The sequence below is a fragment of the Solanum stenotomum genome, chromosome 10 (genome assembly GCF_019186545.1).
Source record: "Solanum stenotomum isolate F172 chromosome 10, ASM1918654v1, whole genome shotgun sequence".
In the NCBI taxonomy this organism is placed as follows: Eukaryota; Viridiplantae; Streptophyta; class Magnoliopsida; order Solanales; family Solanaceae; genus Solanum; species Solanum stenotomum.
The window spans coordinates 7,097,240-7,114,855 of NC_064291.1; the positions used below are offsets into that span (position 1 = coordinate 7,097,240).

At 34.2% G+C, this 17,616-nt stretch overlaps 1 protein-coding gene across 1 annotated transcript; it reads right to left on the reverse strand.

The window, feature by feature from the left end:
• Positions 1–9,412: 9,412 nt before the first annotated feature.
• LOC125841148 (cysteine synthase, chloroplastic/chromoplastic) lies at positions 9,413–16,992 on the reverse strand. Its single transcript, XM_049520162.1, has 10 exons — positions 16,704–16,992; positions 15,108–15,217; positions 14,255–14,312; positions 13,045–13,308; positions 11,754–11,891; positions 11,511–11,562; positions 11,344–11,423; positions 10,325–10,384; positions 9,994–10,074; positions 9,413–9,727 (listed from the first exon to the last, which is right to left on the reverse strand). Exons 1-10 carry the CDS (start codon positions 16,926–16,928, stop codon positions 9,635–9,637), a joined length of 1,161 nt encoding a protein of 386 aa, XP_049376119.1. The 5' UTR covers positions 16,929–16,992; the 3' UTR covers positions 9,413–9,634.
• Positions 16,993–17,616: the final 624 nt, after the last annotated feature.

The window sequence follows — 17,616 nt, forward strand, 5'->3', positions numbered from 1 at the left end:
TTCGGCTATGTTTTGAATTCTTTACGGCTATAATTCCAATTCATCTAGCTATTTTGTGTTTGCAAATCTAACCCCTTTGCCCCATCTTAATCCTTTCTAATTTTAAAGCAATTAGAAACCAAAGTGTGGTCATTCACTCAGAATTCACTTCAGCAGCCCATATTTTTCTTATTTCCAGAAGACCCAACTCCCTTTTGTTCTCCACTGCATCAGCCCACTCTTTTTCCCAGACCCGACTCATTTCTTTTCCTCTTAATAGAAACTCAGCAGTCCAGACGCGTGAAAGAACAACAGCGTCACAACGTCTCTTCACGCGACAAAGAAGCAGCAACAAACGATCACGCTGCGTCAAATAGACGGAAACAACATCAACTATTGCGCAAACAGCAACCAAATGACGTTGGCTCCTCAAACGATTCCAAACAGCAACGTCAAAATACACGAAAAGTAGAAATTCCAACGGCTCCAAGCAGAGGACGCGTCGTCTTCTTCACCTAGTACGATAGTACTGTTCCAACCGCGATTCCAGTGAAAAGCACCTGCAGATTCATCTTTCTAGACTTGGATTGAGCTGCGTGGCATTTCGAGGACGATGGAGCAATATGGGACGTCCGCCTCGCCCCTTTCCCTTTCAAATTCGGGTGAATTCAAGCAAAATTCAGCTTTTTCCTTTATTCTTGGGGATGATTTTTTGAATTTCAAAAGGTTGGTCCTTATCCTTATCCGGGTTTCACGTTCCCCCCCCCCCCAAAAAATGGTGAACCCTAATTCCCATCTATATAAACCTCCTCCTTGTTCATTGTTGGTGGTTGGATTTTTTGAGAAAAAACACTAAGTAGGCGTTTGGCCATGCGATACCATATCACGATATGGTATCGTGAGATGGAATCAGTGTTTGGACATGCGATTTTACACTGATTCCATCTCATGATTCCATATCATGAGAAGTGATACCATATTCTCCAAAAACCATGATATGGAATTATATGGTAATTTCATATCATGATTTGAGATATTTTAATACAATAATTGATCCATGAGTTTATATTTTGTTAAAACAACCCCACATTTATATCTACTAACCATTTATTTCATATGTAAATAAAATTTATAATCACATCATTACTTTTTAAAATTTATTATTTTCACCAACATATTGTCACTTTAACTCACACCTCACGATTGTGAAGTAATAAAATCTTGAAGAGCCTGTGAAAGGTGTTTCATTTACTCAAATATATTGATGAGAAGTGAAAGTTAGGTTGAAAGTTAGATTGAACATGCAGTGAAATGTGTTGTCTTATTTACTCCAATAAAGTTAGGTTGGTAGGCTTAAATGCATAATAATTTATGCTCAATCATAAAACTTTGAAGAGCCAATAGTTCTATATATAAAACAACCCATAGTTATATTTATTGAACAACAAAGCAAATGAAATTGACCTAAAAGTCTTCTATCATTTTCAAAGTGAGTTAAATATTCTCTACTCTTTCAATTTTTAATTTGTATGACTAGATTTATAGTTTTTTCTAATTGTTTAACTAGATTTAGGAATAGATATAAATTTCCTATGTTCTCATTTATTGCTAGTTACTTTGGAATATTTTTTTGAAACTAGAATACAATGAACATAACTTGTCAAGACGATTTTGAAATTTCGGACGAAAATTCAGTGATTGCGCCTCCACCAGTTAACAGGGTAAGCATAAGCTAAAATTTTAATTAATATTTTGGTGTTCATGTGAAACAAGTTTTTTCAGTTTTATGTAAATCAAAGTGAGTATAGCAAATACAATTTTTTTATCATATTATTATTATATTGTAGAAACATAAAAGAATGAGTAGACCCCGGGGTTCAAATGTTGAAAAATGGTCAAAAGAGGACATACCAGCCCTCATTGAGGTCTTACATGACAATGCAAGAAAACATGCATTTAATGGTTCTACAATCAGCGGTCCACGTTGGAGGGTAATCATCGATGAGTTTTGGACTAAAACTGGCAAGCAAGATTATTATGATGAAAATCGCATTAAGACGAAATGTAGAGCATTAAAGAAAGATTTAAAGGATTTCAAGGACTTACTTCAGTCCTGTTCCGGTTATGGTTGGGATCCTGAAACAAACACAAATCACTTGTCCTTCTGATATTTGGAGACAACATGTGGCAATAAGCTTGATTGATTAGTATTGTGTATTTTCCTTTTCATTATGTGACCTTTCATAAAATGTGACCATTTTATTTTATATCTTTTTCAGGAAAAAAGAAAAAAAGGTGTTAATATTTCCAAGTTCAAACTTAAAGGACTTAATTAGTATGATTTATTGGATGAGATTTTTGGAAAATCAATTGCCACAGGTAACCATGTTGTCTACACTACAATGCATGTTTCACAACCAGCAATAGATAAACCTGTTGAAGTGGAGGACGACATATTTTCTTGTGACTACAATTCTGTTAATACTGAAGACGTATATCAGCCTATGAGTGTGAATACCGACAACGACAATGACAGTGGAAAGTGAACTGCGTGTGATGTATCTATTCCAACTGATGGTATCACATCTTCTCGCCATAAAAAAATAGATCTACAACAACCGAAGGCATATTTAATAATTTGAAAGAACACTTGAAGTGGAAGAGAGATAAAGAGGAAGAAAAAGAAAAAGAGAAACAAGAACGGGAACAAGCACAATCGTCAACACATAATGAGTTTGATATCTACTCTGAGCAAGTTGTGATTATTCAACTGTAAAATCTCATGACTAAGCATAATATTGATAAAGACAATTTTCATTGGCGGTGACGCGCACTTCTTAATCTTAGTATTCGCAAAATGTCCGTTCACATGACTGAAGAATATCAAGTCCAATGGATTGAGGACTTGGGAAATATTTGATCAATTAGTTATTAATATTTAGTCAAGTGGACTAGTTATAATATCTTTTATTAAATTTTATTAAAAGTGTTTTTGACTCAAACTTGTGATAACTTTTTAAAATTTCATTATTCTATAATATTTAACTATTGATTTTTTCTTGTAAATAGTTAGAAGTCAGTGATGTTTGTTAATTTTTATCTTAGTGTATTTAACTTCTATGTTAATATTTACTCACTAATGTATGTTTTTTTTCTACTTTATAGGTAATTTGTAAGAGTAGTTGAGAGATATGAGCATATCAAGTACTGCTAGTGAGTCTGATAGCGACATTGAGGATGTTATTTTCTACGTTGCAGCAGTTGAACATATCGAACAAGTCAAACGAGAACATAGGTTGTTATGTCGAACACAACAACATACATCTAGGCCTGGTATGGTATGAATCAATGAACTTCTTTGTGGACATCGCATGCGTATGTATGAATCTCTGCGGTTTTATCCTGAAATATTTTGTTAGCTTGTTAGTTTTATCAAACAAAATAACTTGTTGCCAATTGAGCATCGGACCACGCGGGTTCAAATTGAGGAGGCTTTGGGTATTTTTCTAACCATCATTGCACGAAATGATAGTCAACGCTCGGCAAGTGAAACTTTTCAACATTCACTTGAAACAATTAACCGGCATGTTAAAATAGTTGTTGAGGCAATTAGCAAGATGACACCAGCATTTATACAACCAAAAAATATGAATGGTGTACATTCCAAAATTCTACATAATACTCGATTTTGGCCTTGGTTTAAGGTAAACGTTCAATCACATTAATAAATTTATTTTATGGCCTTAATAAGTGCACATTTATATTTTCTGTGCAAGTTATTAGTATTTAGTTACATATTTCCTATCAACTTTGTTTAAAGAGATAATAATTATTTTATGACTTTGCATTGTCTTGGAAGCACTATTTTTATTACTCTTACAAACATTATTTTTATGAAGTGCATTCTATAATGCTTCCAATTTATTTTATGTTCACTAAACTAATATTGATGTATTTTTTATTTGGTAGGATTGTGGTGGTGCGATTGATGGAACATATATAGAAGGGGAGGTTCCTAAAGCGGTGGAACAAGCATATCGTAATCGCAAAGGAAGAACATCACAAAATGTCTTATGTGCTTGTGATTTTGATATGCGATTTACCTTTGTTGTTGCTGGTTGGAAAGGTACTGCACATGATAGTAAATTACTTGAGAATGCACTTGTTGAACCAACGTCACAATTTCCATTTCCACCACATGGTAACTTTAAATTGCATCCTTAGAATAAATATTATTTATTTACACACAAAGATGTCTCATTTACGTCACATATGCTTTCAGTAATTCTTTATAAAATGTTTTTGGTAGATAAATATTATGTTGTTGATGCTGGTTTCCGAAACACAAAAGGATTTTTAGCTCCATACAAAGGACTACGCTATCATTTGCAAGATTACCGAGGAAGTGAAAGAGAGCCTCAAAATTCCAAAGAACTATTTAACTATAGGCATTCATCTCTGCGCAATGTGATTGAACGAACTTTTGGAGCTTGAAAAAATAGATTTAGAATACTGAAACAAGGCATGAACCATTATGATATTGATACACAAGTGAAAATTGTCATAGATTGTGCAGTGTTACATAATTATTTGTGAGAATACCAAAATAGTGATGAAATATTTCTGGTCTATGAACATGAAGATATAGTTGCGGAGGATATTGACCAACAAATGGCTCAAAGTAACAATGTTGGTTCGTCTTCTCGGTCACATGATCGAGAAATGCAAGTTCAATGTGAGGAAATTGTACGTACTATGTGGGAGGATTATATTAAAGACTAGTACACTACAATTTATATTCAATTTTTTTTATTAAATTAAAGTTAGATGAAACAATTACTTAAGTGGAGAACAAATAACTTTGTAATAATTTATTATGCGATTTTATAATTTTTTGTTTATTTGATAAGATTGAATAAAAAATTGAGACTATTTTAATAGTTTTACAACTTATGGGATTTTTATGTTTATGAGAAAATATACAACACAAAAATTTCATATCACATGTCCAAACAAACCTTCAATTTCGTCTCATGATTCCATATCATGATACCATATCGCATGGCCAAACGGGCCCTAAGAAAGTAAACACAACAAAATAGCTATAGAATATATACTAAATACATTGGAAAAAGAGAAAGAAGAGTTAGTTTCTATTCGAGTCTCACTCTTCTAGCTTGATCACCATCGTTTTTTTTCTAAGTTAGTTCGATTTTGAGTTGTTGTTTGGGCCTCTCGCTTGCTGTCTGATTCGTATTTGTGTGGAAAGTTTCGTCTCTCTGCTCGTTCCGTCCCTGTTCGTTGCCCGCAACAAGGTAAACAACTCCTGACTCTTTCATTCATTTTGAGTTCAATATGTTGAATCGTGTTTTGTCCTCTGTCGATTCAAAGAGGATTTTATATGATATGTTCAAGCTTAAATCTTCCTTTTCATGCTAATCTTTCTGAAATTGATATACATGTATTTCGTTTTCAAAAATGATTTATCGCCTGTTTAATCTGGTTTCCTCTGTTTATGGTTCTTCTCAATATTTCTTGGCTAAGTTGTACTCATTTCGATTTTTGTTTGTTTATTTGTTGACCATTTTGATACTGCTCCGTCCATATTTGTCGAAATAGAGTCCATGCTTTTGTTATGTGTTTGGAAGATGTCGAATGCCTTTAGTTTCTTTGAATGCAAGTTGAGTTTAGGAATTTGTGTTCTTTTTAAAAGCATGCCTGCAAATCTGTTAGTCCCTTTTGCTCGTCTCATGTATTATTTGTCACCCGTTGTTTTATACTTTGGCTTTTAAATGAGATTGGAATTTTGCAGTCTTCTTTTACGCCTAAGTATAGCTTGGATTGTTTTGGTATTGTTTAATGGTCGAAAAATCCAAAAATTTCAGTCTTTAACATAGTCATTTTTCACCTTCGTATCCATTTTATGATAGATTGTTTCTTCATAATCTATGTTTCCTTTTAGTATCATGTGAATATAGGTTTCTTTTTTGGCTTAAGTTAGCAGTGTGCTCTTAGCATCTCTCTGTGTGCCCTCTTAATTTGGTCATTATGCATTTCCATCTTTTGTTCTGGAATATTATTTGGTGCCTTAAGCTCTTGAATTTCATGGATTAGCTCGACCGAGGTAGTTTGTTTAATTCCTAGTGGATTGAAAATATTTTAGCATAGTTTAATAAATCTTGATGTTTAAAATCAGTAACACTGCTTAATGATTTCTTGTGGCATAGCTAGGCTTATCTCTAAAAAAAATTTCGCCAAATAACTTGGTCACATAGGTTTTTATTTCGGTTAAATCTGCTAAAAGATGTACATTCATCCTAAAATGGGTCTCAGTGATTAGTTTAATTGCAGTCTTTTCTCTTGCATTTAATATTGTTCTAATAATCTGTAATACTTGTTTGGCCCCTATGTTATATTGTGTTTTGTTGGGTTTTCTTCTTCCATCTTTAAAAAGAAAAATTAATCCTTATCCATTTGTCCTTTATGGGAAATAATGTAGTTATATTTTGTTTTCTAGTGCAAAGTTTGAATTTTTGTTGGTTGATTATATTAGCCTACTTACTACTCTTTGACATTATTTGAAGAAGGAGGACTATGTGTTGATGATGCTTTTACCAATTTGAGGTCAACGGTAGTCTAGTTCAATCGTGTATTTGGGACGCCGTTAGTTTCTTTTTTCGGGATTATTGTTTCAAAGTGTTTTATTGCTTTCCGTTTCTCTTGTTAATTATTATGCGTATTGCTTATATATTTTACTTGTTTTGTTACATGTGAAATATGTCCGAGTTTATTATGAACTCCTATCGCCTTCTCCTTGCATTTTGAGAGAGTCATAAAGACTTAAACTCCGCCTTTTTGAGTCCGTCAGCCATTAAAATTGACGTACAGGGCCGGAAAACTGAAAATGCAGGTCCCGAGAGTCGAAAATGCACTGATATACAGTGTGATTCAAAGATATACAATAGTTGTATACGCAATGTGTTGCAGCAGAAATGGGCCCCAAAAGGCCTACAAAATTCCATGTCTTGTATTGTGTTGCAATTGGGCCAAAAGCCCACCTTTTATTTGGCTATTGTCTTGATAGTTTAGGACAGGTGGAAGATGGGCCTAAGGCCCAAAGAAATAAATTTCAAGATTTAGTCTAGGACATGTACAAAAAAGGGCAAGAATTGGGTCAAGGCCCAAAACGAAAATAGGCCCAATAACTGGCCCAGGTGGACAGATCCAGACTTGGGCCCAAATCTTCTCTCCCTATTTACTGAAGTTCATGCATATGTGGACAAATTACTTAACTACACTCATTTACTTATCTTAATATTCATTTATCCCTACTTATTTCAAAAATCCCTTATTTTACCTATGTATCCCGTGCACAACGCTATGTATCCCGTGCACAACGCTATGTATCCCGCATGTATCCCGTGCACAACGCTATGTATCCCGCTATGTGGAATGTATCAAACCTAATGTATCCCGTGCACAACTCTATGTATCCCACTATGTGGAATGTATCAAACCTAATGTATCCCGTGCACAACGCTATGTATCCCGCAAACATCATTTTTAAGGGATTTTTGGTAAATAGAAAACTAGAAGGGATAGGATGTTATTTAGTACTTATAATATGTGGTTCCTATAATTTATACTTTACTTAATTGTCATTATGTGTTTATTTGTTAAAATTAATCTTAAGATTTCAAAAATTCAACTCCCCAAAAGATAATCATTTTGAATTAAATATTTCAATTAAGTAAATATTTTTACTTTCTCTTATTCAAGTTTGTGTGTTTTCTTAAAACTGTTTAGTCAAATAGTTAATTATCGGATAACCGCATGATAGCGGACATTTCGGGTGCCTTTAAACCCTTCTCGAAATGCTAATATGAACCCCGAACCCCTTTTAATATTTCCATTAGATTTCTGTTTTAGTCTTTTGGAAAAAAAAGTTTTCTTAATTTTACTTTAAAAATTAAGTGGCGACTCTCTAAACCGGTCTAATTATTTTTAAATAAAACAAGTGGCTCGAGGCTTTGTATTTGCGCACAGATACCGATGAAATGTATATACATGTTTTTACATAGATGCATGAGAAAAAACATAATGTCACTACTAAAGTTATTTCGAATTTATATATAAAAAAAAAACCTTAACTTTGCAAGCGTCCTATTACACCACAGAAGTTTTGAATATCTTTGTAAAAGGGTCATTTTGACCCATTCCCTCACCTGGTTAGACACACGTGATGATCATGAGTTACCATAGTCTAGACCCGACCCGATTCGTTTCAATAATAGGAAACTCTTTTTCTTTTGTCTCAACTTTCCATGTCTCTTTGTGTTCTTGGTCAAATGATAGTGTGGTGATCATCTGCTTCCTCTTTGACGCTTGTTGGTCACAATTCTTGGAGGAACAAGGAATTGAAGGTTAACAAGTTAGAGGTTTCTCACATTAGTTGATAAAGATCATATTACTACTATTTTAGGAATTATTATATTTTGAAAAGTGTTAGAATCGACTTATTATAGTTTCTATTATTAGGATTTCCATGTGTTTCGTAATGTTATTGACTAATTGTTATTGTTAGGGTTTTGTTCTCTTCTTGAAAAACTTTCAATTAACCTTTTTGACTAGAAATTAAAAGAGAAAACGAATTCCTACCTTATTGCGCTTGGGTAAGATGATGAATTCGTTAGAGAAAGTATCAACGTTGACCTTGTTTTGGGGAAGATGATGAAATCGTCAAAAGAGAGTAGCAATGGTTCTTTTGAGCTTTGTTTTGGAGAAAATGATGTAAAAGAAGTAAATAATTAATTAATAAAGAAAATAACCGAAACGTAACACTTTTTAATTGGTTATTCACAGCAAACAAATAAGGTGAGGGAGTGAGTCAAAATGACCCTTGTACAAAGATATTCAAAAAAATTGTGGAGTAATAAGACGCTTGTAAAGTTAAGGTGTTTTTTTAAAATCCGAAACAACTTTAATGATGACTTGATGTATTTTCTCTAATACATATATTTATGTTCTTTTTATAATATTGTTTTGTCAGAAATCATGTTTTAAAGGACGTATATACAAGTTGTCACATCTTGTATATCTTTATATTAGAATATAAAATGACTAATGACGCTCTGTCATCTGCTTCTTTTCTTTAGTTTTAACTTTTCACCTAAGATAGGGTTGAAACCACAAGATTAAAGAATATTTTGATACATTCTACATATCTTTAGTTTAAAACCACAAGATTCAAAGTAAGTCTTATTCACTTTCTTAAAACTCGGTTTTAAGCCAAAATCTGACAAACATATTAAAACGAAGGGAGTACTAGAGTTGTTGCAGGATCTAAAGAACATGGTCTTAAGAGGATTCCAACTTCCAGGTCCAGGTAGCAAAGTACATTTTCATCTTCACAGAGGGAAAACCAAAAATGAAATTGAAAGATTCAAACAGCAGTGAAATTTCATGATCAATTCAAATAAAAAATCCTCAAACCGAATCGATGAGATTGTTTAATCTTTGTTATGAGAACCATCTTAATACCTGATCTATTGTATACACCAGCAGCCAACTAAATATAACAAACAAAAGTGTGGCAGCTAGAAAAGCCAGATAGCATTATTAAGAATCAGAAGATAGCTCAAAAAAAGGAAGATCTTCACAATTCTGGCTTCATTTTCTCGCATTCCTCTCGTATTGACTGGAAAAGAATAGAGGAGAGGTATCGTTCCCCATAGCTTGGAAATACAACCTACAAGAGAAATGTTGAAGAAGTTCAAGGCATCTAAACAAGTGACGCCCCTACGATAACATGCAACTAACTCGAAGGAAATTTTTAACGATGCAGAGCTATTAGATCTATAAATTTCAGTGAAAATGAATGGAAGGATGATTTACTTTATAAGAAGTACACGGAAAAACGAATACTAAAGTTTGATGAGGTGGAAGAAAAAGGAAATGAAGGAGCACGGAAATACGCACGTGTCGGAAAAATGCAGAAGTTAAGATTGAACCTACCCCAATAAGCTTTCCTGCATTCTCAGGTCTCTTCCCAACCTGAATGGCAGCAAGAGCAGCTGCTCCGGAAGAAATCCCAACCTGATTATCAAAAGTAGAAAAAGATCACCTAATATATTCTGATTCGGAAATCATTCAAAGCATAGTTCATAGAAAGATGTATATATAAATTAAAATTGGAGCATGACAACTTGAAATTCGACCACTTGTAAGGTTTCTATAATGCATCCACAATCTGTAACATAGATGAATTAATGAACATTTGAAGTTTAGCTTCATTTAAAACTGTCCCAAAAATTAGCTGATATGAAGATTGGTTAAAAGCACTAACCAACAACCCTTCTTGTAGCGCTAATTGCTTCGCAGTTTCAACAGCTTCGTCACTCGATATCTGAAAATTCAAGAAAATGAGTAAATACACTGGAAGATGACAGATTTCTTGAACAACGTTTTTCTTGAGCCGAGGGTCTTTTGGGCACGGTCTCTCTACCCCAACCTCCCAAGACTCCACTTGTGAAACTACACTAGGTATGTTGTTATTGGGTTTTATGACGAGCATAATAGAGGATATTTTCTTCTAGAATTTTTTTATAGAAGGACATCCAGATCAGATTTAAGCTCATACACCTAATTGGATACACAAATAGTTCACCTATAACTAAGGGAGCAAAACTTACAAGGAACAATTCTTTATTCAATATTAAAATTGCATAGGCTTGTACACTATTATATAGCTGACAATCAGAATAGCTTGTTCCCTAACGGAATTTAACAAGGGATAAGAATGTTCTAGCAGAGTAGCACAGAGTGTAAGTGTGCCAAATGAATGAACTATAGCTACATAAACTATGTTGCCACTTGCCAGGCTAATAAAGCTGAATGAACTGTTTGACAAGCTAAATGTGCTCAATTAGTTATTATCTTGGCAGAGTATGCCATAGATTTTCCATTCTTGTTTTACCAGAAGAAATACATATTCCATTCAATTATGATTCTAAGGAAAGTTCTAGGATAACCCAAGGGTAACTGAAATAGTGTTGGACGGGAAGGCAGACTTAACAAATTAACTGAGAATCAAAAAATGTTTTGACCCCCCTAGAAGCCAGATAGAAAAGGTTTACATATAGTAAAAGGTAAGACTATTTTGAAATGGCATATTGGTGCACAACAACAGAAATGTGGATTCACGTTCAATTACAGGTACACCAAATTTGAGATGGAAGATTCTTAGTCATGTATATCATTGAAATGAGCATGCATGAGACATTAAATCTTTCATACTTTTCAATTTTCACAAGTTTAAAGAAGATGAAATTAAATGTTATTAATGGGGATGGATAAGAATGTGACCTCTATCACTTCATCCATTATATCTTGATCCAAGTTTCCTGGAATAAAACCTGCTCCAATCCCTTGAATTTTGTGAGGGCCTGCACTTTCACAATGCAGCAAGTAGAACAAAACAGGATTTAACTCCAAAAGCGAAAAGTCAGATCAACATCTGAATGTCATCTTACCAGGTTTGCCCCCTGATAGAACGTTACTTTCTGTGGGCTCCACACCAATAATCTGATAAAGGCAACAAAAAGCAATAGAAAAAGAGTTAAGTGTACTTAATATCAACCGTGTGGAGATACTTTCTCAGCATTTTGCTTCGTCCCATGTTTCTTTCACATTTTAGAAGTCAATGAACTGACATATGCATGAACTTCAGAGCTACACTTGCAGAATGCTACTTTTTTTTCAAGCAATATTAATACCTTAATGTTTGGATTTTGCTCTTTAAGGAATCGGCCTGTTCCTGTAATGGTTCCACCAGTTCCAATGCCAGCAACAAGTATGTCAATCTTGCCTTTTGTGTCTTCCCAGATCTCTGGACCCGTTGTTTCATAGTGTATCTGCACCATACAAGCAAATAAAAGTCAATCTGTAAACTCAAGAATACTGTCCACTTCACGGAAAAAACCCGGGGGAGGAGAAGAGGGGAGGGGGGAAGAGAGGTAATATGGTTAGCATGTGTGTGTATAGGTCCTGTTAACCTACTACTTGAACGCAGTAAGTTAACATTGTACCCATTTTCTGATTTCCTTAAATATCATTTTAAACACATTCCCATCTTTTCAATAGTAGACTTTGGGTCTTTTCAACCAAAAAACTGTCTAAACACCCAAAACTTCCTCTTCTGAATCAGCCGCCCTAATTAACTTTCCTATTTGCTGGCGTATAGCCCCCCTCTGTTTCTTTCTCCAGGTACTGGTACGGTCTATTTCTTTCCCTATCAAACTTATCCCCATTGTTTCCTCCAGGTAACTTGGCTCTTTCCTCTTCATCTTTTCTTCTCCTCCTCTTTCATGTCTAAAGGATAACAGAAAAGAAGGAAGTATTGGTTTGATTTTGAATCTTTTTGGTTGCACAAATTGGAAACCATAAAATGGATTCTTTCAAATTCAACTTACATGTTAAGCATATGAAAGTTCAGCTAACAATTCAGAGTAAAGGTTAAATATTAGCAACTGTCAGAAACTAATATTTGACTTTAAATCAGGTTATTGTTGCATTTATAATCCAGTATATATCAAAATTACTTGCCAGTTATTGGTGTCAAGCTGAGTACTCCAGTTTTCTCTTATTTTTTTCTTGTTGAAAGATGATGTCAATAACTAGAGTAATTGTTAATAAAACAAATACAAAACAAAGAAAATTTTGGGATGAAGCTCTGCAGACCCATTGGGAAATGAAGCTCGGATTGTTCTTCGCCGGAGTCTTGTGTCTGGTGAGAATGGAAAAGAAGGAATGGGAGGATAGTTAGAGATCCAATCTGACACGCATATAGAGTTCTTTTTAGTCGCTACTCACTCCTTACAATTACATTGAATATACAATGATTGGGATTGACACCATGGAGAATTAATCACCACAATGGCCATTAGAATTTTAAATTGATCAAGGCAAATTGTAGAAGCCATTCAGTCACAGATAATAAGCATTCACTTCTGGAGTATCATAAATTGCCACAACATAAAATAAAGAGTGAGCTGTTCGCAGAAGAACCTTGGGGTTGGCAGGATTGTCAAATTGTTGAAGGATATAGGCATCTGGTGTGTTATTCAATATTTCTTCAGCTTTTGAAACAGCTCCTTTCATCCCTTTGGCTGGGTCAGTTAAAACAAGTTCAGCTCCAAAAGCTTTTAGAATGACCCTTCTTTCAAGACTCATTGACGCAGGCATCGTTAAGATGAGCTTATATCCTCTGGAAGCAGCAATGAAGGCAAGCCCAATGCCTGTGTTTCCACTCGTAGGCTCAACTAGAACAGTCTAAGACAAGTAGAAAAACAATAAGAAATAATGCTAAGATGTGGGACAAAGCTGTGACAAGCACAAACCGTTCCCCTCTTCAGAATTAAGAAGAACAATCAGAAAGTAATTCAAACAAATTATTAATTTGCACAAGGAGCAAGCTATGAGAGCCTAAAGTTAATTACACGCATTATCTTAGTATGGAGTTATGAGCTCTGTACTTTTTTTAACAAGAAAGATATGGACTATGTACTAAAAAGTAAAATATACTAGGAAGAAGGAAATATGACAATTCAGCAGACAAACAAACACACAGAGCCTCTATAATGTGGGAAAAACCTCCATGTTCATCATTAGTTCATTATGATGACTGTGTACTCATGTCAAGAGCAAGCCTTGTGAGACAGTAAAGCCGCGGACCTTCAGATGGAAATCAAGGCCATCATGCTCAAAACGCATACCTAAGTGGTCCCAGTAAGGTCATGATTTTAGAAACCAAACCTAATGGCTTACCAGACTTGTTAGACCCATAAACAGCCACGTTGAAAGACCAAGACTGATGAAAGCAAGTTGACTATACTAAAAGGACAGTAAAAACAAAAGACTTAGCAAATAAGATGACAAAAACCAGAACCAAAAAGAACTAGGTTATATCTGTCCTCCTACCAAAACCATTTTGGTCCTCAAAAATAAGGAAGAACTCTGGTCAATCAGAAGAAAATAGCACTCAGTCACACTGATATCAGGTACAAATGATATTCTTATGTTTACAGGTCATACTAACACAAGAGACAGAAGTGTATAACAAATGCATAATAGACTTTAACCTAACAGAACATTCACAATATGTTAAATAAAGAAATTTCAGCATTTAAACATAACATGGTGGACTTATTCCTTTAATTTAGAATGACATATATCAAGTCTGTACCAAGAGAGACAATTAGCTGATTGGCCAACTTACCTTCCCCGGAGATATAAGTCCCTTCTCCTCGGCATCAACTATCATACTGAACCCTATCCTGAAATGCAACAGATATATCAATCAATCGAAAAACTATGTCTCAATCCTTTCATCGTAATTAGACTGTTTTTAGTGGAAAGAACCTAACGCAACCCCCATTTAACTATTCTTGGAACAGCTATGGCTTCGCTTTGTGAAGCTCATGTAGGCGGCGTTGAAACCAAAAGTACTATGTAAGGGAAAACCTTCAGATATTGTTTTGAAGCATTTGGTGTTATCTGAACTAGCTCGTTCACAAGAAATACCTTTGTCTAAGATAAGGATTTTCAATTGTAGATGTACCCCAAGAATGGAACAAAACATGACTGATGTCAAATTTTACAATAGATCCATCAGTATGGTGGTCATCAGTGTTATATTTTCTTCTAGAGCTCAAAGTAACCGAAGGAAATATATTACTCCCTATGTCCCAATATGTGAAGGTGTTCAACTTGGGCACGGAGTTTAAGAATAGGCCACAAATATTTTGTGTCTATGGGTAAAATGGGAAGTTTGAAGTTAAAATGTAACAAAATATTAAAAAGCATCAATCTTTTTGGGTCTGACTAAAAAGGAAAAAGTGTCACATAAGTTGGGACGGAGGGAGTAACTACAAGCACAAGTATAATATTAACATATTCCCTGTAATGCAGACATAAAATATGATGTCTATAATCTGAGAGAAAAGATCAGTATAATGAAGCAGGATAATTTACTAAAATGAAAAACAGTAACCAATTAAAAGAATTCTTCAGTATAAATTCTAGGTTGAAGGAAATTCAGATATCACGATACAAACAAAAAGTTCTCTCACCTGTCCTTAACACTGCAACATGGCTCCATAATCTCAAGTTTAGCAGCAATGTTTGCAACACAACCCTTAGCGATGGTGTTAAGGTAAACCATTGGTGTGTTCCCAATAAGCTGTCAAATGATATAACAAAATTAGCATAACAATATGAAGAAACAAATAGAATAGGCATCAGGATAAAGAGGGGCACGCAATATAACAAGAACTATATCAATCTTTCCTGCTAATAGTCTTCCATACAGTTCAGAGTTGGAAATATTGTAAGGGTCTAAAGTTAAATACACCCATATATTATCTTTAAAAAAATGTTGACTTCCTTGAAAATAGTCTATACCTTAATAATCAAAGAAGCCTAACTTTTTTTAAGTATTCATGTCACAAAGCTTGAAACTAACAATGGAACATAGGAAATGTAACAGCAACATCAAAAAGCCCGTGATGAAAGGAGAAATACAGGAAGTAAACTATCCACCAGCAGGCAAATTTTATAAGTAGACTAGTCTGGAGCAATGTAACTGAAAATAAACTAAAATCAATGCCAATTAAAAAGCCAGATATTTGATAAAGTAAGTTTCCCCGACTCTCTCCAGAGAAGAGGAAAATGACTGAAAACTGGAAATTGTAAAGCCATTTTGGAATATCATAGTTGAACAGAACTTGACCAAAAAATTTACTGAAAGAGTTTACACTTGGGTGTGTTTTATACGACTCCGGGAAAATGTTTCCTTTGTTGATTCATTTTCCAGCCTTTGAATTGAATTGTGGGAATACCAAAAGAATTGAATAGGGGAAATGTTTTCTAAAAGGGAAAATAATTTCCATCACTTATAGACAGCAGTAATTTACCTTTACAAATATTTCAAGTCTAACTCCGTATCACTGGATTCATCCAACACATCAGTGTTAACCTTTTATTATCGAAAATTTCAAACATTATCACTACACACTGTACAACTCCCTGTACAGTACCCATACTAACTTCACTACCCAACCAAACACACAATAATAACACAGAAAATTATTTCCTAAGTTAAAATATCTCCATGCAAGACACCTTCCTTCCTTACCAAACTCACACCTTTATAGTAAGAAAAGTGGCCCTCAATGAGAAATTAACTAGAATTCACCAATTCTAGACAACAATCCATATATCCTCCAAAAATCAAGCCTTTAACATTTCAAGAATATGAAATCACATCTTAAGGGGTCGTTTGGTACTCGGGATAAAGTGGGATATCCCGCGATTAAGCTTGAGATTAAAATTATACTTTGTTTATACTTTGTTTAGTTGAAGTATTCCGCCTTATCTCATTCAACTTGATATTATTTTATCTCATCTAGACGCTGGAATAAATCAGTCCCACGATTATAACTGTCTTTATAGTAAGAAAATGACCCTTTAACGAGAAATTAACACAAATTCACCAAGTCTAGACAAACAAACACAAAACTCAATTCATATATCCACCAATAGAATCAAATCATCAAACACACACAGATAAAAACTACCAACAACAAGATTTACAAAAGGGGTTTCAAATCTTTCAACATTTCAACAAAATAAAACCGACCCAGATAAAGTTTTAGTGATAAAATCACCTGTGTAACATCTTCAGCGATGTTGAGCCCTTCAATTTCTGTACTCGATTTCGTTGGCACAGATACTGCTTTGCAAACAACAGAAGGGAAAGCAACTTTTCTGCTGCCATTAAGCTTGGAAAAACCCAGTGATTGAGCTCTTAAAGGGGAAATTTTGAAGAGATTATAAGATTCAGACTTAGTGTTACAGAGAGAAGTTAAGGGATTGTTGATGAAAGATGCCATTGTTGCTTTGCTATCTCTATCTTCCCTTTTTCTCAGGATAGATACTCAAAGGGATTATATAACACAAAAAAAATGTCCAATGTTGTTACTATATTTATCTCTATATCATTTTTTTTGGAATTTTCCTCAAAATATATTTCTTGTTGTGCATATAAATATTTTTCCTATTATTATATTAGAATAGTTTTACTAAATACTCAATAATGATTATTTTTCAAAATCTAGTACTTAAGCCCTTACATAGTGAGGGTTTAATTGATTTATATTCAAATATAAGGTTAATTGATACTGTGTTGGATTTTTGTATATCAAATTTGAATTATTTTATTTTTAAAAAATGAGAAAAAAAAATTATCATTGTTTTATTTTGGTCAGAATGAAAATGTTTTCCTAGAAAATATTTTCTTGGAAAATAAGTGATTTTGTTATTAATTTTCTATTGTTTGGTTAGTAAGAAGAATATTATCCCCAAGGGCATTTAGGTATAATTTGGAAAATAATTATGACACCAGACCCAAAATGTTATAATCAGAGAAACTACTATAATCGAAAGTTAGATATTGAGTTGGGATCGGGGTTGGGTCTCGAATCAACGCTAGTGTTGGGAGTCAAGGTCAGAGTCGAATCATGGGTCGGGGTTGAGCCTCGGTTTGAGAGGTATTTAGGTGTTGAGTTAGGTTGGGGGTAA

Coding starts and splice junctions, on each gene's coding strand:
- LOC125841148 (XM_049520162.1), bottom strand. CDS start 16,928: ATGGCATCTTTCATCAACAATCCCTTAACTTCTCTCTGTAACACTAAG. Junction 15,218..16,703: donor TCGCTGAAGATGTTACACAG/GTGATTTTATCA, acceptor ATCATTTGACAG/CTTATTGGGAACACACCAAT. Junction 9,728..9,993: donor ATGCAGGAAAGCTTATTGGG/GTAGGTTCAATC, acceptor TTTCTCTTGTAG/GTTGTATTTCCAAGCTATGG.